We start from the raw sequence: 21,709 nt of genomic DNA on the forward strand, positions 1-21,709 counted from the left end.
CGGTCACGTGACAGTGACACCGGCACATTTCCAGACACCATCCCATCTTGAGATGGAGAAACACCCTTCACAACACAGGATCTATCATCCTGATCCCCAAAAATGCTCTCACTCAGGTCCACCACATCCTCAAACTTCGCTTGGCTCTTAGCCATAGCCCTCGTGACAGCACAAGCAGCGAAGACCTTTGGATGCTGCATAGCCAATCTATCAGGACTCTGCACCATCGGAACAGCCGTCACCTCAGGAGTGACTAAAACTCTACCTCCTGCCAAGTCATTCCCCAAAATCACAGAAACTCCCCCAACGGGAAAACACGGCCGTAACCCAACAGTTACCCGGCCTGAAACCAACTCGGACTCGAGACGCACGGTATGCAAAGGCACTACCATGTCATCCATCCCGAATCCTACCACTGGGACACTTGACCCAACCGATGATTCCCCAGAAAACGGCAGTACACCATCCAATATAAAGGACTGAGTAGCACCAGTATCACGCAAGATGGATACTGGAACTCTGTCACCCCCATCCTCTAGAGAAACAAAACCATTCATGATGAACGCAGAATAATTCCTACACTCATCAGACTCAGGCACCTCAGGTACGACAGGTGCCTTCTGTGTTACCACCAAAGCCATAGGCTTTGCATTTTTCTGCTTCAAAACGGGACACGACTTTAACATGTGCCCTCTCCTTCTACAATAGTAGCACACAGGACCTTCATCAGTCCTTACATTTCCGTCAACCTTATCAGCTCGGACCTCCCCCTGTATCAACGTGCTGCATTTTGCAGGCACAGAAACAGCTTTGACACTGGCACCGGCGACACCACCACGATCAACCGGCCGTGCACCAATACTATAGGATCGCCCAACAAAATCAGATTTATGAGTCAATACATACTCATCTGCCAACACTGCAGCCTTAGACACCTCATTCACCTTCTGCTCATTAAGGTAAGTAGTAACCCTCTCAGGGAGACAGTTCTTAAAGTCTTCCATAATTATCAAGGACCGCAGTAGCTCAAAATCCTTCACTCCTTGAGAAGCGCACCACCTGTCAAAAAGTGCCTCCTTCTCCCTAGCAAACTCCACATAAGTCTGACTATCAAACTTCCTAAAGCGCCGGAACTTCTGCCGGTACGCCTCTGGAACTAATTCATAAGCCCTTAGTACTGTAGACTTCACACACTCATAGTCCAGACCGCTTTCAACAGATAAAGACGAGTACACCTCCCGTGCTTTACCCACAAAGACACACTGCAATAGCAAGGTCCACACGTCCCTAGGCCACTTCAAGGACAAAGCCACCCGTTCAAACACTGTGAAATACTTGTCCACATCCTCTTCACGAAATGGGGGAACCAGGCGGATGTTCTTGCTCATATCAAACTCCCGTTCCCTAGAAGAAACCCGGGAATTATCTATTTCTTTTGCCCGCAGCCGAAATTCAGCCCTTTTGGTTTCCTCCTCAAGCTCAAGCCGTTTCATTTCAAGAGCATGCATGAGCTCTTTCTCTTTTAACAAAGAGGCAATTCTCTGTGACTCAAGCTCCATCTCCTTCAGTTTAATAATGGCCTCCATGTTCTGACCAGGCTGAACAGAAGGTGGGGGACTGTCTGTACCACCAGGCAAAACCCCAGCCTCCACCAACGCAGCCCACAACTCCGATTTAATGGAGTGTTTCTTTGAATGCTTGTCAATAGTCACGGCATAGTTCTCAGCCAGCAAAATCAAATGCTCTTTCGTACATCTATCAAACAACTCCCGACTAGGAGCCTCAACAAATTCTTTCACCTTAAATTCCATTTTCTAATGTAGCACCAAACCACCAGCTAAAACTTGGGCCTTAATGCTACCACAAACAGGGAAGAAAAAATTCCCTCAACACACAGACTTCCTCAGTCCAGAAGCCTACCAAAAATACCCCCTAAAAACGTCTAGGGTCCTCAAAACTTAGGACGAGCCCCCATTTTGTTACGACTCCCGAATGCAAGTACTTCAGAGCCACGTAACACAAGTCAAAAACCAGGTTCAGGTTCAAAAAACAGTTTTAATAATTCATTTGAACACAAAACTCAAACCTGATATAAACAACCCAGTCAGGGATATGGATAAACCGACAAACAATTTAACAATGCTCCAGCCAACCACACCATGGGCCGTCGAACCGGAGATTCCAAAACTTGCCCAAAGAGATACAACCCTGAAACCAAAATACAGGAAAACTCTAAGGTCAGCCCTTATCCGTCCCAACACAATATCTGATAACACGGAATGGTGAAAATACACAAAGTTCTATGCCATGTGGTCAGGCTGCCTCGGCCCCCACCAACAGACTGCTTCAGTCAGAGTCCACGACGAAGAGAAGGATTCTGGGAAGCTCTGGTCTTTATACTCCAGATGAGTCACCCGTCACCTGACGCAGCTGGGCCAATCGGGTACAGGAGCCTTTAACCCCTCGATTCCAGACTCACAGCCACGAGGCCTGTACTTGGGATAGAAACAGAGAAGTAAGTACATAGCATTCACCAGGGGGGGGGAAAGTGCCTAACAGTTACTGTCAGGCGAGAAGACTAATCTGCTGATCTCACGATTTATAAATCCTTCATAACTTCTGTATTATTTCACCGATCGGAACAAAACTTGGTGAGCTTGGAGCAGAGGAGAACGGTGAGAAACGTGGCAAAATCCTAACGATATGAGGTACCGTTTTTGTGCAAATTTAAAAAACAAGGTAAACCAGAAGAGGAGAAGATGAGAGTTTTAGTAATAATGTAGATATAAGATTATTAAGGGTTTGGACACGCTAGATGCATGAAACATGTTCCCGATGTTGGGGGAGTCCAGAACCAGGGGCCACAGTTTAAGAATAGGGGTAAGCCATTTAAAACGGAGATGAAGAAAAACATTTTCACGCAGAGGGTTTTGAATCTGGAATTCTCTGCCTCAGAAGGCAGGGTGGCTGATCCTGTGGATGCTTTCAAGAGTGAGTTGGATAGCGCTCTTAAAGATAGCGGAGTCAAGGGATATGGGGAAAAGGCAGGAACGGGGTACTGATTGTGGATGATCAGCCAGGATCACAGGTGGTGGCGGCGCGACTCGTTGCAGCGGCTCCTACAGCCTGTCTGTCTTTTTTTTATTTTTGTCTAGTTAAATGTAGTGTTTGTGTTTTTTTAAGCTTGGTTTTAAATGTGTATATGTGGGGGGTGGGGGGGGGGGGGGAGGGGGAAACCGTTTTAAATCTCTTCCCTGTTCGGGAGACCCGACCTTTTCCCTGTCGGGGCTCCGTTGTCGTTGGGGCCTAGCACCGTGGAGCGGCCTCCAACCTGAACGACCCGGGGGCTCGGGAGACTGCGGAGCAGCGGAGCGGCGGACTACTCACCATCGTGGGGCTGGCCGGCCTCGGTGCGTGGGGAGCGGTGGTGACTCGCTGCTGCGACTCGACTCCTGGGGCTCGGAGGCTCCAGCAACGCAGCCGCAGGTCCGGTGGACTGGGACATCGGGAGCTCGCGGGTCCGGGGGGAGAGAGAGACCGCTTCCCGGAGCTCGCGCAACGCGACTTCTCCAGCCCGTGTCGCGGGGTTGGAACGACCCGGACCGGGACCGTACATCACCTGGCGCGGCTTCATGGCCGTGGGACTCACCATCGCACGCTGGGGCTCCGACCTTGTACTTTCAGACCGGGAGCGGGGCCGTAAATCGCCCCGCGCGGCCTAAAATGGCCGTGGGACTTAGCATCACCCGCCTGGAGCTTGGACATCGGGAGAGAAATGGAGAACAGGGGAGAGAAAAGACTTTGCCTTCCATCACAGTGGGTTCACTGTGATGGATGTTTGTGTGAACTTAATTGTGTGTATGTCTGTAGGACATTGTTTTTGTTTGTATGGCTGTGGAAACAAAATTTCGTTTGAGTCTCACTGGGGCTCAAATGACAATAAATGTGTATAAATTTAAATTTGGTGCTGGTTCAAAAGCCGAATGGCCTACTCCTGCACCTATTGTGTATTGTGCACATGAACTACACACCTGAGGTGAATCTCCACACAAACTACACATGACGACTGCATTGGTGCTACCTCCTGCACCCATGCAGAACCCACTGACATCATCCACTTCACCACTAACTTGCATCCTGCACTCTAATTCACGCGGACCATCCCTGACATCTCCCTACCATTTCTAGATCTCACCGTCTCCATCATAGGAAACAGACTACTCACCAACATCTACTACAAACCTACTGACTCCCATAGCTATCTTGACTACACTTTGTTGCAAATCTTTCATTCATTGTACTTTATCTCTCCACATCACCATCTATATCTCTCATTTCCCTTCTCCCTAACCACAACAGCAATGTGGTATTTGACAGGCAACTTGCCAAGCTTACCGTTAAACAGTTCTTCGTATTGAGAGAGTAGCTGTTGAGTGGGCTCGTCAGTGAGGCCGAGTTTATGGACAGCGCATCCAAAGTAAACCAGGCCTAGATCGTGGCATGCACACCATTTTTCAATATAAAAGTGGATAAGTCTCTAGGTCCTGACAGAATATTCCCTAGGGCATTGAGGGAAGTTAGTGTAGAAATAGCAGGTGCTATGACAGAAATATTTCAAATGTCATTAGAAACGGGAATGGTGCCGGAGGATTGGCGTACTGCGCATGTTGCATGCTGCGCAGGCAATATCTGGGCGGCAACTTCTTCTATCGTTCACATTGGGTAGTGCGGGAGTTTGATGGCAGTGTTAAGATCTCTGGGGTTGATGTAGATACGGATGTGTTGTATCTTAATGTGTTCGAGTCAGCTCATTACATAAGGGTTACTTGAAGTTAGAGAAATCAATATTCATACTGCAATCAATAAAAGGGAGGTGGGTTGTTGGATAGTTAACTAAAATTAGAGAACAACATTTCTCAACTCGAACAAAGTTTGTCAAGTAGCCAAGTGACCCAACCTTAAACGTTGCCCATATTTTTTCCCCAGCACTTTGTGCCTCTCTTTGGTCGACACAAGGAACTGCAGACGCTGGTTCATACACAAAAAGACACAAGGTGCTAGAGACAGCTTCTGTGGAGAACATAGATAGGTGACGTTTCACAGAGTGCTGGAGTAATTTAATGGGTCCGGCAGCATCGCTGGTCAACGTTGATAGGTGATGTTTCAGGTCTGAAGAAGTGTCGTGACCCAAAAAACGTCCCCTAACCATGTTCTCCACAGGAAGACACACAATGCTGGAGTAACTCAGCGGGACAGGCAATATTTCTGGAGAGTCACAGGTGAGGGAGACACAGAGATAAGTGTAAGGTGTTACTCCAGCACTCTATTATCTGAATGGTGTCAGATTAGGGAAAGGGGAAGTACAACGAGACCTGGGTGTCCTTGTACATCAGTCGCTGAATATAAGCATGCAGGTACAGCCGGCAGTGAAGAAAGCTAATGGCATGTTGGCCTTCATTGCGAGAGGATTTGAGTTTAGGAGCAAGGAGGTTTTACTGCAGTTGTGCAGGACCCTGGTGGACCACACCTGGAGTATTGTGTGCAGGTTTGGTCTCCTAATTTGAGGAAGGACATTCTTGCTATGGAGGGAGTGCAGTGTTGGTTCATCAGGTTAATTCCCGGGGTGGGGGGAATGACATATGATGAAAGAATGGGTCGACTGGGCTTGTATTCACTGGGATTCAGAAGGATGAGAGGCAATCTTACAGAAACAAATACAATTCTTAAGGGATTGGACAGGTTAGATGCAGGAAAAATGTTCCCGATGGGGGAGTCCAGAACCAGGGGCCACAGTTTAAGAATAAGGTGTAGGTCATTTAGAACTGAGGTGAGGAAAAACTTTTCACCCAAAGAGCTGTGAATCTGTGGAATTCTCTGCCACTGAAGGCAGTGGAGGCCAATTCACTGGATGTTTTCAAGAGAGTATTAGATTTAGCTCTTTGGGCTAACGGAATCAAGGGATATGGAGAGAAAGCAGGAACGGGGTACTGATTGTGGATGATCAGACGTGATCACGTTGAATGGCAGTGCTGGCTCGATGGGCCGAATGGCCTCCTCCTGCAGCTATTGTCTATGATTCTATGTAGAAGATTTTCACTCCACATCACCGTCTATATCTCTCCTGCGACTCTCAGTCTGAGGAAGGGTCTCAACCAAAGATTATTCAGATTCAGATTCAGATTCAACTTTATTGTCATTGTGCAGTGTACAGTACAGAGACAACGAAATGCAGTTAGCATCTCCCTAGAAGAGCGACATAGAATATGAGCAATAAATAAATCTATTTACGTCCATACAGTCATAGTATTTTTTTTTCCTGGTGGGAGGAGCGTCCGGGGGGGAGGGGGGGGGGGGTAATTGGCAAGTGTACACCGAGGTACAGTGTTGAGTAGTGTAACAGCCGCAGGGAAGAAGCTGTTCCTGGACCTGCTGGTCTGGCAACGGAGAGACCTGTAGCGCCTCGCGGATGGTAGGAGGGTAAACAGTCTGTGGTTGGGGTGAGAGCAGTCCTTGGCGATGCTGAGCGCCCTTCGCAGACATCGCTTGCTTTGGACAGACTCAATGGAGGGGAGTGAGGAACCGGTGATGCGTTGGGCAATTTTCACCACCCTCTGCAATGCCTTCCGGTCGGAGACAGAGCAGTTGCCATACCATACTGTGATACGGTTGGTAAGGATGCTCTCGATGGTGCAGCGGTAGAAGTTCACCAGAATCTGAGGAGACAGATGGACCTTCTTTAGTCTCCTCAGGAAGAAGAGACGCTGGTGAGCCTTCTTGACCAGAGTTGAGGTATTGTGGGTCCAAGAGAGGTTATCAGAGATGTTGACCCCCAGGAACCTGAAGCTGGAAACACATTCCACCTCCGTCCCGTTAATGTGGATGGGGGTGTGCGTGCCGCCCCTAGACTTCCTGAAGTCTACAATGAGCTCCTTGGTCTTCTTGGAGTTAAGGGCCAGGTTGTTGTCAGCGCACCATGCTGCTAGGAGCTGGACCTCCTCCCTATAGGCCGACTCATCGTTGTTGCTGATGAGGCCAATCACCGTTGTATCATCTGCATACTTGATGATGGTGTTAGTACCATGTACAGGTGTGCAGTCGTAGGTGAAGAGGGAGTAGAGGAGGGGGCTCAGCACACAGCCCTGTGGAACGCCGGTGTTCAGGGTGAGTGTTGAAGAGGTGTGCTTGTCTAACCTAACAGACTGGGGTCTGTTGGTTAGAAAGTCCAGTATCCAGTTGCAGAGGGAGGGGTCGATGCCCAGTTCACCGAGTTTGGTGATCAGTTTAGAGGGTATAATGGTGTTGAATGCTGAGCTGTAATCGATGAACAGCATTCTTATGTAATTGTCTCTGTTGTCGAGGTGGGAGAGGGCGGAGTGAAGTGCCGTTGAGATGGCATCCTCTGTACTCCTGTTCTTGCGGTAGGCAAACTGATAGGAATCCAATGTGTGGGGTAGGCAGCCTTTGAGGTGTGCCAGGACCAGCCTCTCGAAGCACTTGGTGATGATGGGAGTAAGTGCAACTGGGCGGAAGTCGTTGAGGCTTGCCACAGTGGAGAGTTTTGGCACCGGCACGATGGAGGTGGTTTTAAGGCACGTGGGCACAACTGCTTGGGCATGTGACAGGTTGAAGATGTCCGTCCAGACGTCTGTCAGCTGCACAGCACAGGCCCTGAGGAAGCACCCGGGGATGCCGTCAGGGCCAGCAGCCTTACGTGCATTATCAGTGCCATGTACACATCGTAAGGGGTGAGTGTGAGGGGCTGGTGATCGGCAGGGAGCACAGCCTTGATGGCCATCTCTAGATTGTCCCTGTCAAAGCGGCCATAGAAGTGGTTAAGCTCCTCAAGGAAGGAGGCGTTGCTGGATGTGAGGGTGGTGTTGGTGGGTCTATTGTCCGTGATGGCCTGGATGCCTTGCCACATGCGTCGGGGTTCGGAGTTGTTGTTGAAGTGCTCCTCAATCCTGAGGTTATGGCAGTGCTTGGCCTTCTTGATGCCCCTCTTCAGGTTAGCCCTGAATGAACTGTAGGCTCGGGCATCGCCTGACCTGAAAGCGGTGTCCCGTGCTTTCAGCAGTAGCCTGACCTCGCTGTTCATCCATGGCTTCTGATTCGGGAATATGGTCACCCATTTGAGGGAGGTGACACTGTTGATGGTGGAGTTTATAAAGTCCAGAACAGAATTCCAATGTTACAAAATTTTGAGATTTAAAAAATCAAGTCTGCAATTTATCCCATCAGATAAAGCATAAAAATAAGTTTAATTTGACACCTAATTCACTTTCATATCTTCAGTTTAAAAAAAATTATGGCCATTTTCATACTCGGAAATTAGCATCTTCTTCCCTATTGCTTTTCCATTGACTTAACACAAAAGTTGTGATCAAGGACAGTCAAATGGCCATAACTTTATTAAAAATTAAGAGAACTGAAATAGATTTTCTGTTATTATAGATTGAAGCATTCTGAAACAAATATTAAACAATCTTACTTGGGTGACCTGAAATTAAAGCATATAATTAGTTAGTTACCCAATTGTAGCTAATTCCAAAATTCAATTACTAGATCTAAACATCTATCCATTTCTTAAGAAAAGATTAACATTTTCAAATAGCCTAAGTGTCCAAAGAACATTCACACAAGAATTCACAATAAAACATGATTTTTAAATCTCATTGTCATTAATTTATAGGCCAAATGGAAGGAATTTAGTGTTTAATTGTTGTAAATTAATGGCCATTTAAATCAGCTTGCGAGTCGGTTTTTCTGGAACGCGATGGTTTGGAACGTTGCGGTTGCAGTGAATTTGAACTCCATGTCGGCATGAAAAACACTGCCGGTTCAGATCGGCCCCCAATTCACCTTCTCGCAACTTAAAAATTTGAATAAAGGGACCTTAAGAAGCACTTTTTAATGTCAAAATAAACAGCCTACCTTGCCTTGTCCCCTACGCGAGATCTGTCCCGTTGTCGGCGTTCACGGCTTTAGAGGATGATTTTTAATCTACTACAGCAATTAAATAATCCAATTTAGTTAAAAAATAACTGCAGCGAACGAATGTCGCAGCGATTTTTCATGAGCAACTAAGCAGGCTGAACAACCTCGATTTCAATAGCCTAGAGAAAACTGCGTTTTAAACCCGCCCCCTCTCAAAGGCGCCAAAGTCGCGCACACGGGCAGCGGCAGAACTGCAGAGCCGCTGAAGGTAAGTTTTGCAACATACCTAAACAGAGGATGTATAAGAATCAATGTCCGTGTGGGAGTCAAGGGTGGCCTGGGCTGCAAACGCCTTCCAATCAGTGTTCCCAAATCTTTGGTCTCAACCTCGAAACGTCACCCATGCTTTCTCTCCACAGATGCTGCCCGTCCCGCTGAGTTACTGCAGCATCTTGTAGTCTGGCCCCCTTTGAGGTTTTATTTCAGGTTTGCAGCCTCTGCAGCTGCTGTGATTGTTTCCCCTCCCCCGACGTGGTGAAGGAGCCGTGGGGGCGGGGCCGGTCGCGTCGTGCCAACCGTTGCTAGGGCGGGATGGGCACCGATTGGCGGAAGGTGCTGTCTGTCCGAGGGGCGGGGCTACGGTTCGACCTATAGGACATTGTCACCTGCGGCGGGGACGCGGCTCTGATTGGTCGGATGCGAGGAGGGGGCGGGAACCGATTCTTTGTGACGTCCTGGGCGGGGAAAGCGGAACCTGCTCCCATTGGCCGCTGGCGCTGCCCGTCAGTTGCGGGACCTGGTCGCAGGTCACGTGAGGCGGGCGGGTCGACGGGACGTGGCCTCTGCTCATCGCCGGCAGCTCAGGTGGGAACAACCGCGGCCGCTGCTCGGCCCCTCGCCCTCTCCCCACCCACTCCCCCCTTCCCGAGAACGTTCATGCGGCCGGGAACCGAGGAACCAGAGCCCGAGGTCTGGGCGTCCTCTGGCCCTCCGAGTGTAGCGTCTCTCTAGCGGCGGGAGGCCGCTGTGCAACGTCTCTGGCCCTCCGACTGCAGCGCCTCCTGACGGCGGGAGGCGGTAGTGCAACGTCTCTGGCCCTCCGACTGTAGCGCCTCCTGACGGCGGGAGGCGGCAGTGCAGCGTCCTTGTTGGTTTCTTGGTCCTCCAAAAATATTCCAAATCGAATTTAAACTGGAGGTGGTGAAGGGGGCACTTAAGCAAAAAAGGGTTTTTGGGGAAAAAACAGCTACCATAATTGTGTGGGGGAAGAATGAATGAACATCTGTGTACAGTTTTGGTCCCCTAATTTGAGGAAGGACATTCTTGCTATAGAGGGAGTGCAGCGTAGATTTACAATGTTAATTCCCGGGATGGTGGGACTGTCATATGCTGAGAGAATGGAGCAGCTGGGCTTGTACACTCTGGAGTTTAGAAGGATGAGAGGGATTCTCATTGAAACTTATATGATTGTTAAGGGCATGGACACGAAAGAGGCAGGAAACATATTCCCGATGTTGGGGGAGACCAGAACCAGGGGCCACAGTTTAAGAATAAGGAATGGCGGTGCTGGCTCGAAGGGCCGAATGGCCTACTCCTGCACCTATTGTCTATTGTCTGTCTTGGTAGCTGGTATCTCAAATTGGATTAAATGCCCTAGTCTGCTCCTAATTGGTTTGGGTTTGGTAATCTATGTCGAGCTGACCATTTAACATTTTGTAAAAACAGGTCAAATGGTGAGCTTTATGTCTGTCTTGGAGAGGGTTCCACCCCGACCAGTGAATTCAGAAGTTTGGTAACACTCACTTCTCTCTCTCATAGGTATTAGTAACAAATCGAGCTGCCTGCCTTTAGATGGCAGAAATGTTTTTATTTGTGTATAGATCCCATGCTGCAACTGCGTAGTCCAAATGTGGTTTAACAAGGGTGGTGTAACTTCTCCTTGACAGAAGTTGAACAATGATGAAATTTGCGTCTCAGAAAATTTAGGACACCTGTTGCTTTCCCCGTTGTATGATGAGTCAATAGACAGTAGGTGCAGGAGTAGGCCATTTTGCCCTTCAAGCCAGCACCGCCATTCAATGTGATCATGGCTGATCATCCCCAATCAGTACCCCGTTCCTGCCTTCTCCCCATATCCCCTGACTCCGCTATTTTTAAGAGCCCTATCTAGCTCTCTCTTGAAATCATCCAGAGAACCTGTCTCCACTGCCCTCTGAGGCAGAGAATTCCACAGACTCACAACTCTCTAACCATTCCAACGTGGATTGCTCTGCAATTTGATGCCAAGATACTTGGTCTGTTTGGATTCTTCAATGGTGGCACCAAGTATATTTATGATGTTTCGCCTGGATTCCTCTTTCTGGTGACACGCATGGTTTCACATTTGGAAAGGTTGAACTGCATGCCCCATTGTTGTGACCACTCAACCATAGTATCGAGATCTTTTTGGAGAGCATCTTCATCATCAGCTGACTTAATTGGATGATACAGCAAACAATCATTAGCGAATAGTCTAGTCGTACTTGTGACTTTTTCATGGATGTCATTTATGTAAAGCAAAAACAGATGTGGGCCAAGTACTGAGCCCTGAGGTGTATCACTCAACACTGGACGCCAATCAGAGCTTTGTCCATTCACACACACGTGCTGAAGACAATTTGTCAGAAAACTGGAAATCCATTGTTTTGTGTTGGAACAAACACCGTAAAAATCAAGCTTTCGAAGCAGTCTCTGGTGTGGGAATACATCAAATGCTTTAGAAAAGTCCAGCACTACTAAATCCGTGATGACATTGCTATCAAGGTCCTAGAGACCACACCTGTAGTATTGTGTGCAGTTTTGGTCTTCAAATTAGAGGAAGGACATTCTTGCTATTGAGGCAGTGCAGCGTAGGTTCACCAGGTTATTTCACGGGATGGCGGGACTATCGACTGAGCTTGTATTCGCTGGAATTTAGAAGGATGAGAGGAGATCTTATCGAAACATATAAAATTCTTAGAGGATTAGACAGGCTAGATGCAGGAAAAATGTTCCCGATGTTGGGGGAGTCCAGAACCAGGGGTCACAGTTTAAGAATAAGGGGTAGGCCATTTAGGACTGAGATGAGAAAAATACTGTTTAACACGGAGTTGTGAATCTGGAATTCTCTGCCGCAGAAGGCAGTCACAGCACAGGCCGTGCGGGAGGGTGGCTCGACGCGGTCGTTTGACTGTCCTTCATCACAACTGCTCCCCCTTCCCCTCAACCCCTCCTCTCCCCCTCTCACCTTCACCCCTTCCTATCACCCTCCCCCCATTATCACCCCCTGCCCCCCCCCCTGCCCTTCAAGCGCTAGTAATGTTCACGTGTTGGTGATGTCCTGTTTGCCAGCTTGTTGACCCTCTGTGTTCCCCTCCTGCAGGGTTTATGAGCCGTTGCTTTGGACGGAAAGACGGGAACGTGAGCGGCCATTGAGGGCGGCCAAGGTGCCGGTGAGCCTCCCCCATCTGCTCGGTGTGCGGGCTGAGCGAGGGGCTGAGCTTCGATGCGGGACCACATGACGGGGAACAACAAGGAGAAGCGTTGTGAGTGCGATGTGTGTGGCAAAGCCTGGCAGCTGCCAAGCCAGCTGGAGACCCACCGGCGGGTGCACACGGGAGAACGCCCCTTCGACTGCTCTGAGTGCTGCAAGAGCTTCACCAGCTGCGCCAACCTGCTGCTCCACAGCCGCGTGCACTCTGGCGAGAGGCCCTTCGCCTGTTCCGACTGCGGCAAAGGCTTCAAGTCCTCCACGCATCTGAAGAGGCACAGGCGCCTGCACACCGGGGAGCGCCCCTACACCTGCAGCGACTGCGGCAAGGGCTTCACCCACTCCAGCAACCTGCTGTCCCACCAACGCACCCACACCGGCGAGCGCCCCTACACCTGCGCCCAGTGCGGCAAGGGCTTCACCCGCTCCAACCGGCTGCTGGAGCACCAGCACACCCACACCGGGGAGCGCCCCTACACCTGCGCCCATTGCGGCAAGGGCTTCACCCGCTCAATCCGCCTGCTGGAGCACCAGCACACCCACACCGACGAGCGCCCCTTCACTTGCGCGCAGTGTGGCAAGGGCTTCACCTGCTCCAGCAGCCTGCTGGTGCACCAACGCACCCACACTGGCGAGCGTCCCTACACCTGCACCCAGTGCGGCAAGGGCTTCACCCAGTCCGGCACCCTGCTGTCTCACCAGCGCACCCACACCGGCGAGCGTCCCTACACCTGCAGCCAGTGCGGCAAGAGCTACACCCGCTCCTCCAGCCTGCTGTCCCACCAGCGCACCCACACTGGCGAGCATCTCTACACCTGCGTCCAGGGCGGCAAGGGCTACACCACCTCCTCCAAGCTGCTGTTCCACCAGCAGGTGCACGCTGGCAACCGTCCCGTCCCCAGCGTGGTGTGTGGAGAGAGCTTTGCCATGGCATCCCACGCCCTGTCTCACCAGCGGGTGCACACCAGTGGCCAGCCCTACGACTTCCTGTACTGCGGTGAGGCGTTTGATAGCTCGTGGGAGTTACGGCAGCACCGGCGGGCCCACGCCGACGAGCGGCTGATCCCACTGCTGGAAGCATTTGAAGAATGCATGGGGGCGGCGGGAGCACCAGCGGTTACACAGACCATGATGGACAAGGTGAGGACAGACTCCATGATGGCAGTATAAAACCATCATTGCCTGCGGCAGATTGTGTTTTCTCAGCTGCCGCAGGAAGTACATCCTCTGTTGGGCCTTTTTGACTGGAGTCGATGGTGGCCTCCCATTGATCTATCCAACAATGGTCTATTCTACAATTTCATTGAACTGTATTCCCTTTGTCCGGTTTTCAATCCTTACACTTCCTTATCTCTGTACCTCCCATCAGATTGAAGAAGTTCTGTACCTGAAACGTCACGCATTCCTTCTCTCCACAGACGCTGCCTGACCCGCTAAGTGACTCCAGCACTGTGATCTTCTTCCCATGATGCATGCCGCCCCCACACCACGTGACTGTGCAATGGGAGGGGGCGGGCCGGCAATCCCCCTCGGATTGGCGGTGACGTCAGGGCGCCGGTCGTACGCACGTCTGTGTGTGAGGCTGACGTGCTTCCGGTCTGCCAACCAATTTTTTATCCATGTCAACACCCTACCCCCAATACCATGTGCTCTAATTTTAGGACCCTGGGATGCAGACCATCAGGTCCAGGGGATTTATCATGGAAACATAGAAATTAGGTGCAGGAGTAGGCCATTCGGCCCTTCGAGCCTGCACCGCCATTCAATATGATCATGGCTGATCATCCAACTCAGTATCCCATACCTGCCTTCTCTCCATACCCTCTGATCCCCTTAGCCACAAGGGCCACATCTAACTCCCTCTTAAATATAGCCAATGAACTGGCCTCGACTACCCTCTGTGGCAGAGTTCCAGAGATTCACCATTCTCTGTGTGAAAAAAGTTCTTCTCATCTCGGTTTTAAAGGATTTCCCCCTTATCCTTAAGCTGTGACCCCTTGTCCTGGACTTCCCCAACATCGGGAGCAATCTTCCTGCATCTAGCCTGTCCAACCCCTTCAGTCCCATTAGCCTACCCAATACTATTTCTTGCCTAATGAAAATTTATTTCAGTTCCTCTACCCCCTTAGATCCTCTTTCCCCCAGTACATCTGGGAGATTGTTTGTGTCTTCCTTAGTGAAGACAGATCTGAAGTACCTATTCATCTCTTCTGCCATTTCCTTGTTGCCCATAATAATTTCACCCGTGTCTGCCTTCAAGGGACCCACATTTGACTTTGCTACTCTTTTCCCTGAACATATCTAAAGAAGCTTTTATCGCCCTTTATATTCTTGGCCAGCTTCCCTTCGTACTTCATCTTTTCAGCCCGTATTGCCCGTTTTGTTTCCTTCTGTTGTCCTATGAAAGTTTCCTAATCCTCTGGCTTCCGGCTACTCTTTGCTGTGTTATACTTTTCTTTTTGTTTTATTCTATACCTAACTTCTCTTATCAGCCACGGTTGCCTCCTACTGCCCTTAGAATCTTTCTTCATTTTTGGAATGAAATAATCCTGCGTCTTCCGGATTATTCACGCGTTAGTAATGTCCTGTTTGCCAGCTTGTTGACCGTCTGTGTTCCCCTCCTGCAGGGTTTAGGAGCCGTTGCTGTGGATGGAGAGACGGGGATGTGAGCGGCCATTGAGGGTGGCCAGGGTGCTGTTGAGGCCCCTCTCCTATCTGCTCGGTGTGCGGGCTGAGCTTCGATGGAGGACCACAACAAGCAGATGCGTTATGAGTACGACATGTGTGGCAAGGCCTGGCAGAGTCCATGCCAGCTGGAGACCCACCGGCGGGTGCACACGGGAGAACGTCCCCTTCGACTGCTCCGACTGTGGCAAGAACTTCACCCGCTTCGGCAACCTGCTGGGACACAACCGCGTGCACTCCGGCGACAGGCCCTTCACCTGCTCCGACTGTGGCAAGGGCTTCAAGTCGTCCAGGGACCAGAAGGTGCACAGGCGCCTGCACACCGGGGTGCGGGCCGCCACCTGCAGTGACTGCGGCAATGGCTACATCCGCTCCAACAGCCTGCTGGAGCACCAGCGCACCCACACTGGCGAGTGCTCCTACACCAGCACCTAGTGTGGCAAGGGCTTTGCCCGCTCCAACAGCCTGCTGTCCCACCAGCGGGTGCACGATGGCGACCGTCCCTTCCCCAGCCCGATGTGTGGAGTGTGCTTTGCCATGGCTTCCCACACCCTGTCTCATCAGCGCGTGCACACCAGTGGCCACGACTGCGGTGAGCTTGACAGCTTGCAGGGATTGCGGCAGCACCGGCGGGCCCAGTGCTTTCTGGTTTAGACCCTCTTCAGTCTCGACCCGAAACATCACCCATTCCTTCTCTCCAGAGATGCTGCCTGCTGTGTCCTTTTTTTTTTAGTAAATCAGCATCTGCAGTTCCTTGTTTTTAACCCATTCTGGTTAACCATCTCTGCACCTTCCCCAAAGTCTCCACATCTGTCCTGTAATGGAGTGACCAGAACTGTATGCAATACTCCAAATGCTACCTGACCAATGTCCCCCTCGCTCCCCCCGGATTCTACCCTCTCCCTCCACTCCCTCCCCGCTCCCCACCTGTTCCCAAATTTTCTCCATCCCGCGCTCCCCTCCTCTCTCTCACACACTCCCTCTCTAGCTCCGTCTCTCACACACAACCTCGACACCCCTTCCCTACGGTGTCTCTTCCAGGCAGAAATAAACAGCTTCCCCCTCCCCACGTCTCCTCCGTCCCTTTCCCACACCCCCTCTCTCTGTCACTCTCTCTCACACATTTACACACTTCCTCTTTCTCATGTTCTCTCACACACGCACATTCCCTCTCACACATGCACTCTCTCTCTCTCACACACACACACACCCTCTGTCTTGCTCTCTCTATCTCATACACCCTCTCCCTTGCTCTCACGCACACACACACATTCCCTCTCTCTTGCTCTCACTCACTCTCTCACACACCTACTCCCTCTCTTGCTCTCACGCACACACACACCTCTTGCTCTCTCTCGCACACGCACTCACACACGCGTTATCTCTCACACGCATTATCTTTCACACACGCTCACTCCTTGTATCACCTTGTAATATAATCACCTTTCGTGACCCATGTCTCAGAACTACATTAAATTTTGCAGATTTAGATAAAATATAATTGAGAAGGAAGTCATAACTCGTCAGTCAAAAGTTGCACATTAATTAATTTAATTAATTAGAAAATTAGATCGAAAAAGTAAGCGCCATCTAGTGTCCAATGCCGATATTACACCATGGGGAGCCTATTTCCGTGTTGCAGTCTATTTAAACCATATATTATTATACCATATATATATATATATGACATGAATATAACTGTAATATATAATTATGTATAATTATATTATATAAAAATATTATAATTAATATTGTAAGGCGCCAAACGTGGTGAACAAATGGGTTACTTTATTCAGGTGTAAAGGGTTCGGTTTACATGCACGTTGGTCCTCTAACACAAAGTTGTTGATGCTGCTGCGAGGCTGTTGCCTCGTGGGCTCGAGTTGAACCCATGATGAGGTGGAAGGACACTCACCCCTGGAGAGAAGAGAGCTGGTTTGCTCGAAGTAAAATAGAGAAGAGAGAGGGTAGACAAAGATGCTGGAGAAACTCAGAGGATGAGGAAGCATCTATGGAGAGAAGGCAATAGGCAACATTTTGGGTCAAAACCCTTCTTTAGACTGATGTGCGGGTGGGGGGGCGGGAAGAAGAAAGGAAGAAGTGGAGCCAGTGGGCTGAGGGAGAGCTGAGAAGGGGAGGAGAAAGTAGGGACTACCTGAAATTAGAGGTCAATGTTCATACCACTGGGGTGCAGACTGCCCAAGCGAAATATGAGGTGCAGCTCCTCCAATTTACGGTGGTCCTCACTCTGGCCATGGAGGAGTCCCAGGGCAGAAAGGTCGGATTCGGAATGGAAGGGGGAGTTGAAGTGCTGAGCCACCGGGAGATCAAGTTGGTTATTGCGGACCAGGCGGAGGTGTTCGTCGAAGCGATCGCCAAGCCTATGCTTGGTCTCACCGATGTAGAGCAGCTGACAGGTAGTCATGTGGTCCCTACTTTCTCCTCCCCTTCTCAGCTCTCCCTCAGCCCACTGGCTCCAGCTCTTCCTTTCCTCTTCCCGCCCCCCCCCCCCCCACCCTCACATCAGTCTTCTGTCGTATGTCTTTTAGACCTGCAGCTCCGTTGAGGCGAGCCAGGCCAACGTGTCATCATCCAGGGCAATCAGACCTCGTTCACCATTCGGTGGCCAACCGGTGTTTGGGGCAACTTGTGACTGTGCTCCACTGTTTGTGTTGGGTCCCCACACTCGCAGGAGGCGCTGTCTACGAGGCCCCACCTCTTCATCGCTACTCCATACCATCCGGCGCCTGTCCTCAAGCGGTTGAGGATTGTCCACTGCTTTTGGAGCTGGTACTGGCCAGGGACGTCCATGGGGTCATTGATGTAATGGTGTAGCCTAGATGGTTCCGCTGACTTCCACTGGTCTGAATAAGGACTTTGACCCAAAATGTTGCCTATTTCCTTCACTCCATGGATGCTGCCTCACCCGCTGAGTTTCTCCAGCATTTTTGTCTACCTTCGATTTTTCAGCATCTGTAGTACCTTCTTAAACGAAGAGAGGATTGTCCCGGGGTTCGTTATATATACCAGGACACACCCCTATACCCCCATGACAACTCCTCTCTGCCCTTGTCCAGTCACGTGACCCTACCCCCGACTGCTGATGGTTTGTGTAGCTAGTGGCCCAACTACTGGGTGCCGCCACAGGACCTCCCCCCTCCCGAACCGGAGGCAGGAATACGAGGAGGCCAACAAAACGTGGCAGCCTGACTCGTAAACCTACAGGCAGACCGTGAGGGCAGACGTCGAAAAGGGATAGTGCGCGCTCACCTTCTACCGGAAGCTGCGCTAGCATCGTCGAGGGCGGCTCTTGGTGTGAGGTCCACGGGCGCAGTCGACGCTCTGGCTGTGGGCCATCCCGAGGTACACCGAGGGGTGCAAGGAGACCAACGCAAAAGCTGCAGGACGGACGAGGTGTAGACCAGTCACGTCAACCAGCAGGGGATCGTGAACTGAGAAAGTTGGCAACAATGCAGATACAACAAGAAACTAATAGTAATATTAAGCTAGGTGATTACAGTGTACAGTAAACTACGCTGAGCAAACAACAAAGTCCAAAGTGGTCGGAGTAGCTGTGCTTGAAACTGGAGGCTGTAGTAACACCAAGATGATGTAGACATCGGTCAGGCTGCAGAGACGCCAGTCGACCAGAGGTGGCACTGTTGACGGCGGTCAGGCTGCAGAGTCACTACTCGAGCAAATGTTTCGCTGTTGACGGCGGTCAGCAGGTCGAGCGTCGCTTCCGGCCGGCCGCGGCAGCCACGTGGTTGTAGGCCTCAGTGGCCATTTTGGCGGCCGGCATCTTCAGGCCTCGCCCCACCGCTGCAGGTAGGGACTCCACCCGGTGTCGTCGGATACTGGCTGCGCCCGTGGCAGAGGCTGGAAGCGGCCGGGGAATCCGTTGCGGGACCGCTGACTCACAACTGGCTGAGGCTCCACCCTGCTGCTGGGCCGGACGTCAGTGAAGACGCCCAAGGTTGGCCCGCTCTATCGGATGGCTAGGCCTTGGGCAGTGGCCTGCGGGGTAATAGAAACATAGAAATTAGGTGCAGGAGTAGGCCATTCGGCCCTTCGAGCCTGCACCACCATTCAATATGATCATGGCTGATCATCCAACTCAGTATCCCGTACCTGCCTTCTCTCCATACCCTCTGATCCCCTTAGCCACCAGGGCCACATCTAACTCCCTCTTAAATATAGCCAATGAACTGGCCTCGACTACCCTCTGTGGCAGGGTGTTCCAGAGATTCACCACTCTCTGTGTGAAAAAAGTTCTTCTCATCTCGGTTTTAAAGGATTTCCCCCTTATCCTTAAGCTGTGACCCCTTGTCCTGGACTTCCCCAACATCGGGAGCAATCTTTCTGCATCTAGCCTGTCCAACCCCTTAAGAATTTTGTACGTTTCTATAAGATCCCCTCTCAATCTCCTAAATTCTAGAGAGTATAAACCAAGTCTATCCAGTCTTTCTTCATAAGACAGATGGTGAGACAGTAATGGGTGGGCCCGCTCTCTCCCTGCTCCCGGGGCCATCGGGCGGGCGTCGGCGATGCTGGAGGCAGAGGGGCTGCGGCTGGTGGGGGAGCGGCGGCAGACGCAGCCTCTCAGCCCCTGTGGTCGGCTTCGGGCAGATCAAGCGGGAGAGATAGCGAGGGCTGAGGCTGCTGTGCTGCTGTCTGCTCCGGTGGGACCGGAATGTGGTGAGGCGACTCTATGAATGGCTAGACTAGGCATAGTTGGAAGTCGAGTGGCCCGACCTCGGTGGCGGCGCCCAAGGCGGAGTCCGGGTGCAGCGCAGAGTTGAGAGCTGCACCATAGCGCGCATTACCATAGAGCTGGGCTGCCGGCTGCAGACATCAGGTCACCACGGTAGGTGGTCGGCTGCGTACATCGGGAAATCCCAAATATCTGTTTTGGAACGTTGGGGTCACCAATATAGAGGCGCCAAATGTGAACAAATGGGTTACTTTATACAGGTGTAAAGGGTTCGGTTTACATGCATGTTGGTCCTCTAACACAAAGTTGTTGATGCTGCTGCGAAGCTGTTGCCTCGTGGGCTCGAGCTGAGCCCCTGCTGAGGTGGAAGGACACTCACCCCTAGAGAGAAGAGAGCTGGTCAGCTCGAAGGAAAAGAGAGAGAGTTGTCCTGGGGTTCGTTATATATACCAGGCCACACCCCTATACCCCGTCACAACTCCTCCCTGCCATTGCCCAGTCACGTGACCCTACCCCCGACTACTTGGGTTTCATGTAGCTAGTGGGGTCACCACCGGGTGCCGCCACAATATAATTGTGAGTGTGTTTTTTGAACGAGACTGCCGCAGAAGTCCGGCTCCTGAACCAGCCTAATTAATGGGTGAGGGCAGTTCCTGTGGGTTCCCCCGTTTACTCATAGAATTATAGAAAATAGGTGCAGGAGGAGGCCATTCGGTCCTTTGAGCCAGCACCGCCATTCATTGTGATCATGGCTGATCGTCCCCTATCAATAACCCGTGCCTGCCTTCTCCCCATATCCCTTCACTCCACTAGCCCCTAGAGCTCTATCTAACTCTCTCTTAAATCCATCCAGTGATTTGGCCTCCATTGCCCTCAGTGGCAGGGCATTTCATAAATTCACAACTCAGTCTTAAATGACCTCCCCTTTATTCTAAGACTGTGGCCCCTGGTTGTGGACTCACCCAACATAATTTTATATGTTTCTATAAATAACCCCTCATCCTTCTAAACTCCAGTGAATATAAGCCTAGTCTTTTCAATCTTTCCTCATATGATAGTCCTGCCATCCCAGGGATCAATCTCATGAATCTACGTTGTACTGCCTCAATCACAAGGATGTCCTTCCTCAAATTAGGAGACCAAAACTGTGCACAATACTCCAGATGTGGTCTCACCAGAGCCCTATACAACTGCAGAAGAACCTCTTTACTCCTATACTGAAATCCTCTTGTTATGAAGGCCAACATTCCATTAGCTTTCTTCACTGCCTGCTGTACCTGCACGCCAACTTTAAGTGACTGGTGTACAAGGACACCCAGGTCTCACTGTACCTCCCCCTTACCTAACCTAACCCCATTGAGATAATAATCTGCCCCCTTGTTTTTGCCGGCAAAGTGGATAACCTCACATTTATCTATATTATACTGCATCTGCCACGCATCTGCCCACTCACTCAACCTGTCCAGGTCACACTGCAACCTCTTAACATCCTCTTCACAGTTCACACTGCCACCCAGCTTTGTGTCATCCGCAAACTTGCTAGTGTTACTCCTAATTCCCTCTTCCAAATCATTAATATATATGGTAAACAGTTGCGGCCCCAACACCGAGCCTTGCGGCACTCTACTCGCCACTGCCTGCCATGCTGAAAAGGACCCGTTCACTCCTACTCTTTGCTTCCTGTCTGCCAACCAATTTTCTATCCATGTCAACACCCTACCCCCAATACCATGTGCTCTAATTTTAGTCACCAATCTCCCGTGTGGGACTTTATCAAAGGCTTTCTGAAAGTCTACACTACATCCACGAGCACCCCTTCATCCATTTTACTTGTCACATCCTCAAAAAATTCCAGAAGATTAGTCAAG

At 50.7% G+C, this 21,709-nt stretch overlaps 3 protein-coding genes across 3 annotated transcripts in view; 2 read left to right on the plus strand and 1 right to left on the minus strand.

Annotated features, from left to right (window-relative positions):
- LOC116989718 (zinc finger protein 850-like) overlaps positions 1–14,025 on the plus strand; it is a 35,689-nt gene extending 21,664 nt beyond the window's left edge. The window contains exons 3-5 of the mRNA XM_033047347.1: positions 12,335–12,404; positions 12,452–13,582; positions 13,812–14,025. Coding sequence (XP_032903238.1) covers positions 12,335–12,404; positions 12,452–13,582; positions 13,812–13,871 — 1,261 coding nt within the window. The 3' untranslated portion in view covers positions 13,872–14,025. The remainder of the gene's footprint in view (positions 1–12,334; positions 12,405–12,451; positions 13,583–13,811) is intronic.
- The window catches only part of LOC116982908 (zinc finger protein 229-like), a 968,520-nt gene continuing 956,525 nt past the window's right edge, over positions 9,715–21,709 (plus strand). Inside the window, exon 1 of the mRNA XM_033036486.1 lies at positions 9,715–9,798. The gene's annotated coding sequence lies outside the window, so the exon portion shown is untranslated. The remainder of the gene's footprint in view (positions 9,799–21,709) is intronic.
- The window catches only part of LOC116989827 (gastrula zinc finger protein XlCGF49.1-like), a 41,169-nt gene continuing 38,308 nt past the window's right edge, over positions 18,849–21,709 (minus strand). Inside the window, exon 5 of the mRNA XM_033047433.1 lies at positions 18,849–19,006. Coding sequence (XP_032903324.1) covers positions 18,849–19,006 — 158 coding nt within the window. The remainder of the gene's footprint in view (positions 19,007–21,709) is intronic.

This window comes from Amblyraja radiata, chromosome 1, assembly GCF_010909765.2.
Source record: "Amblyraja radiata isolate CabotCenter1 chromosome 1, sAmbRad1.1.pri, whole genome shotgun sequence".
NCBI classification, from domain to species: Eukaryota; Metazoa; Chordata; class Chondrichthyes; order Rajiformes; family Rajidae; genus Amblyraja; species Amblyraja radiata.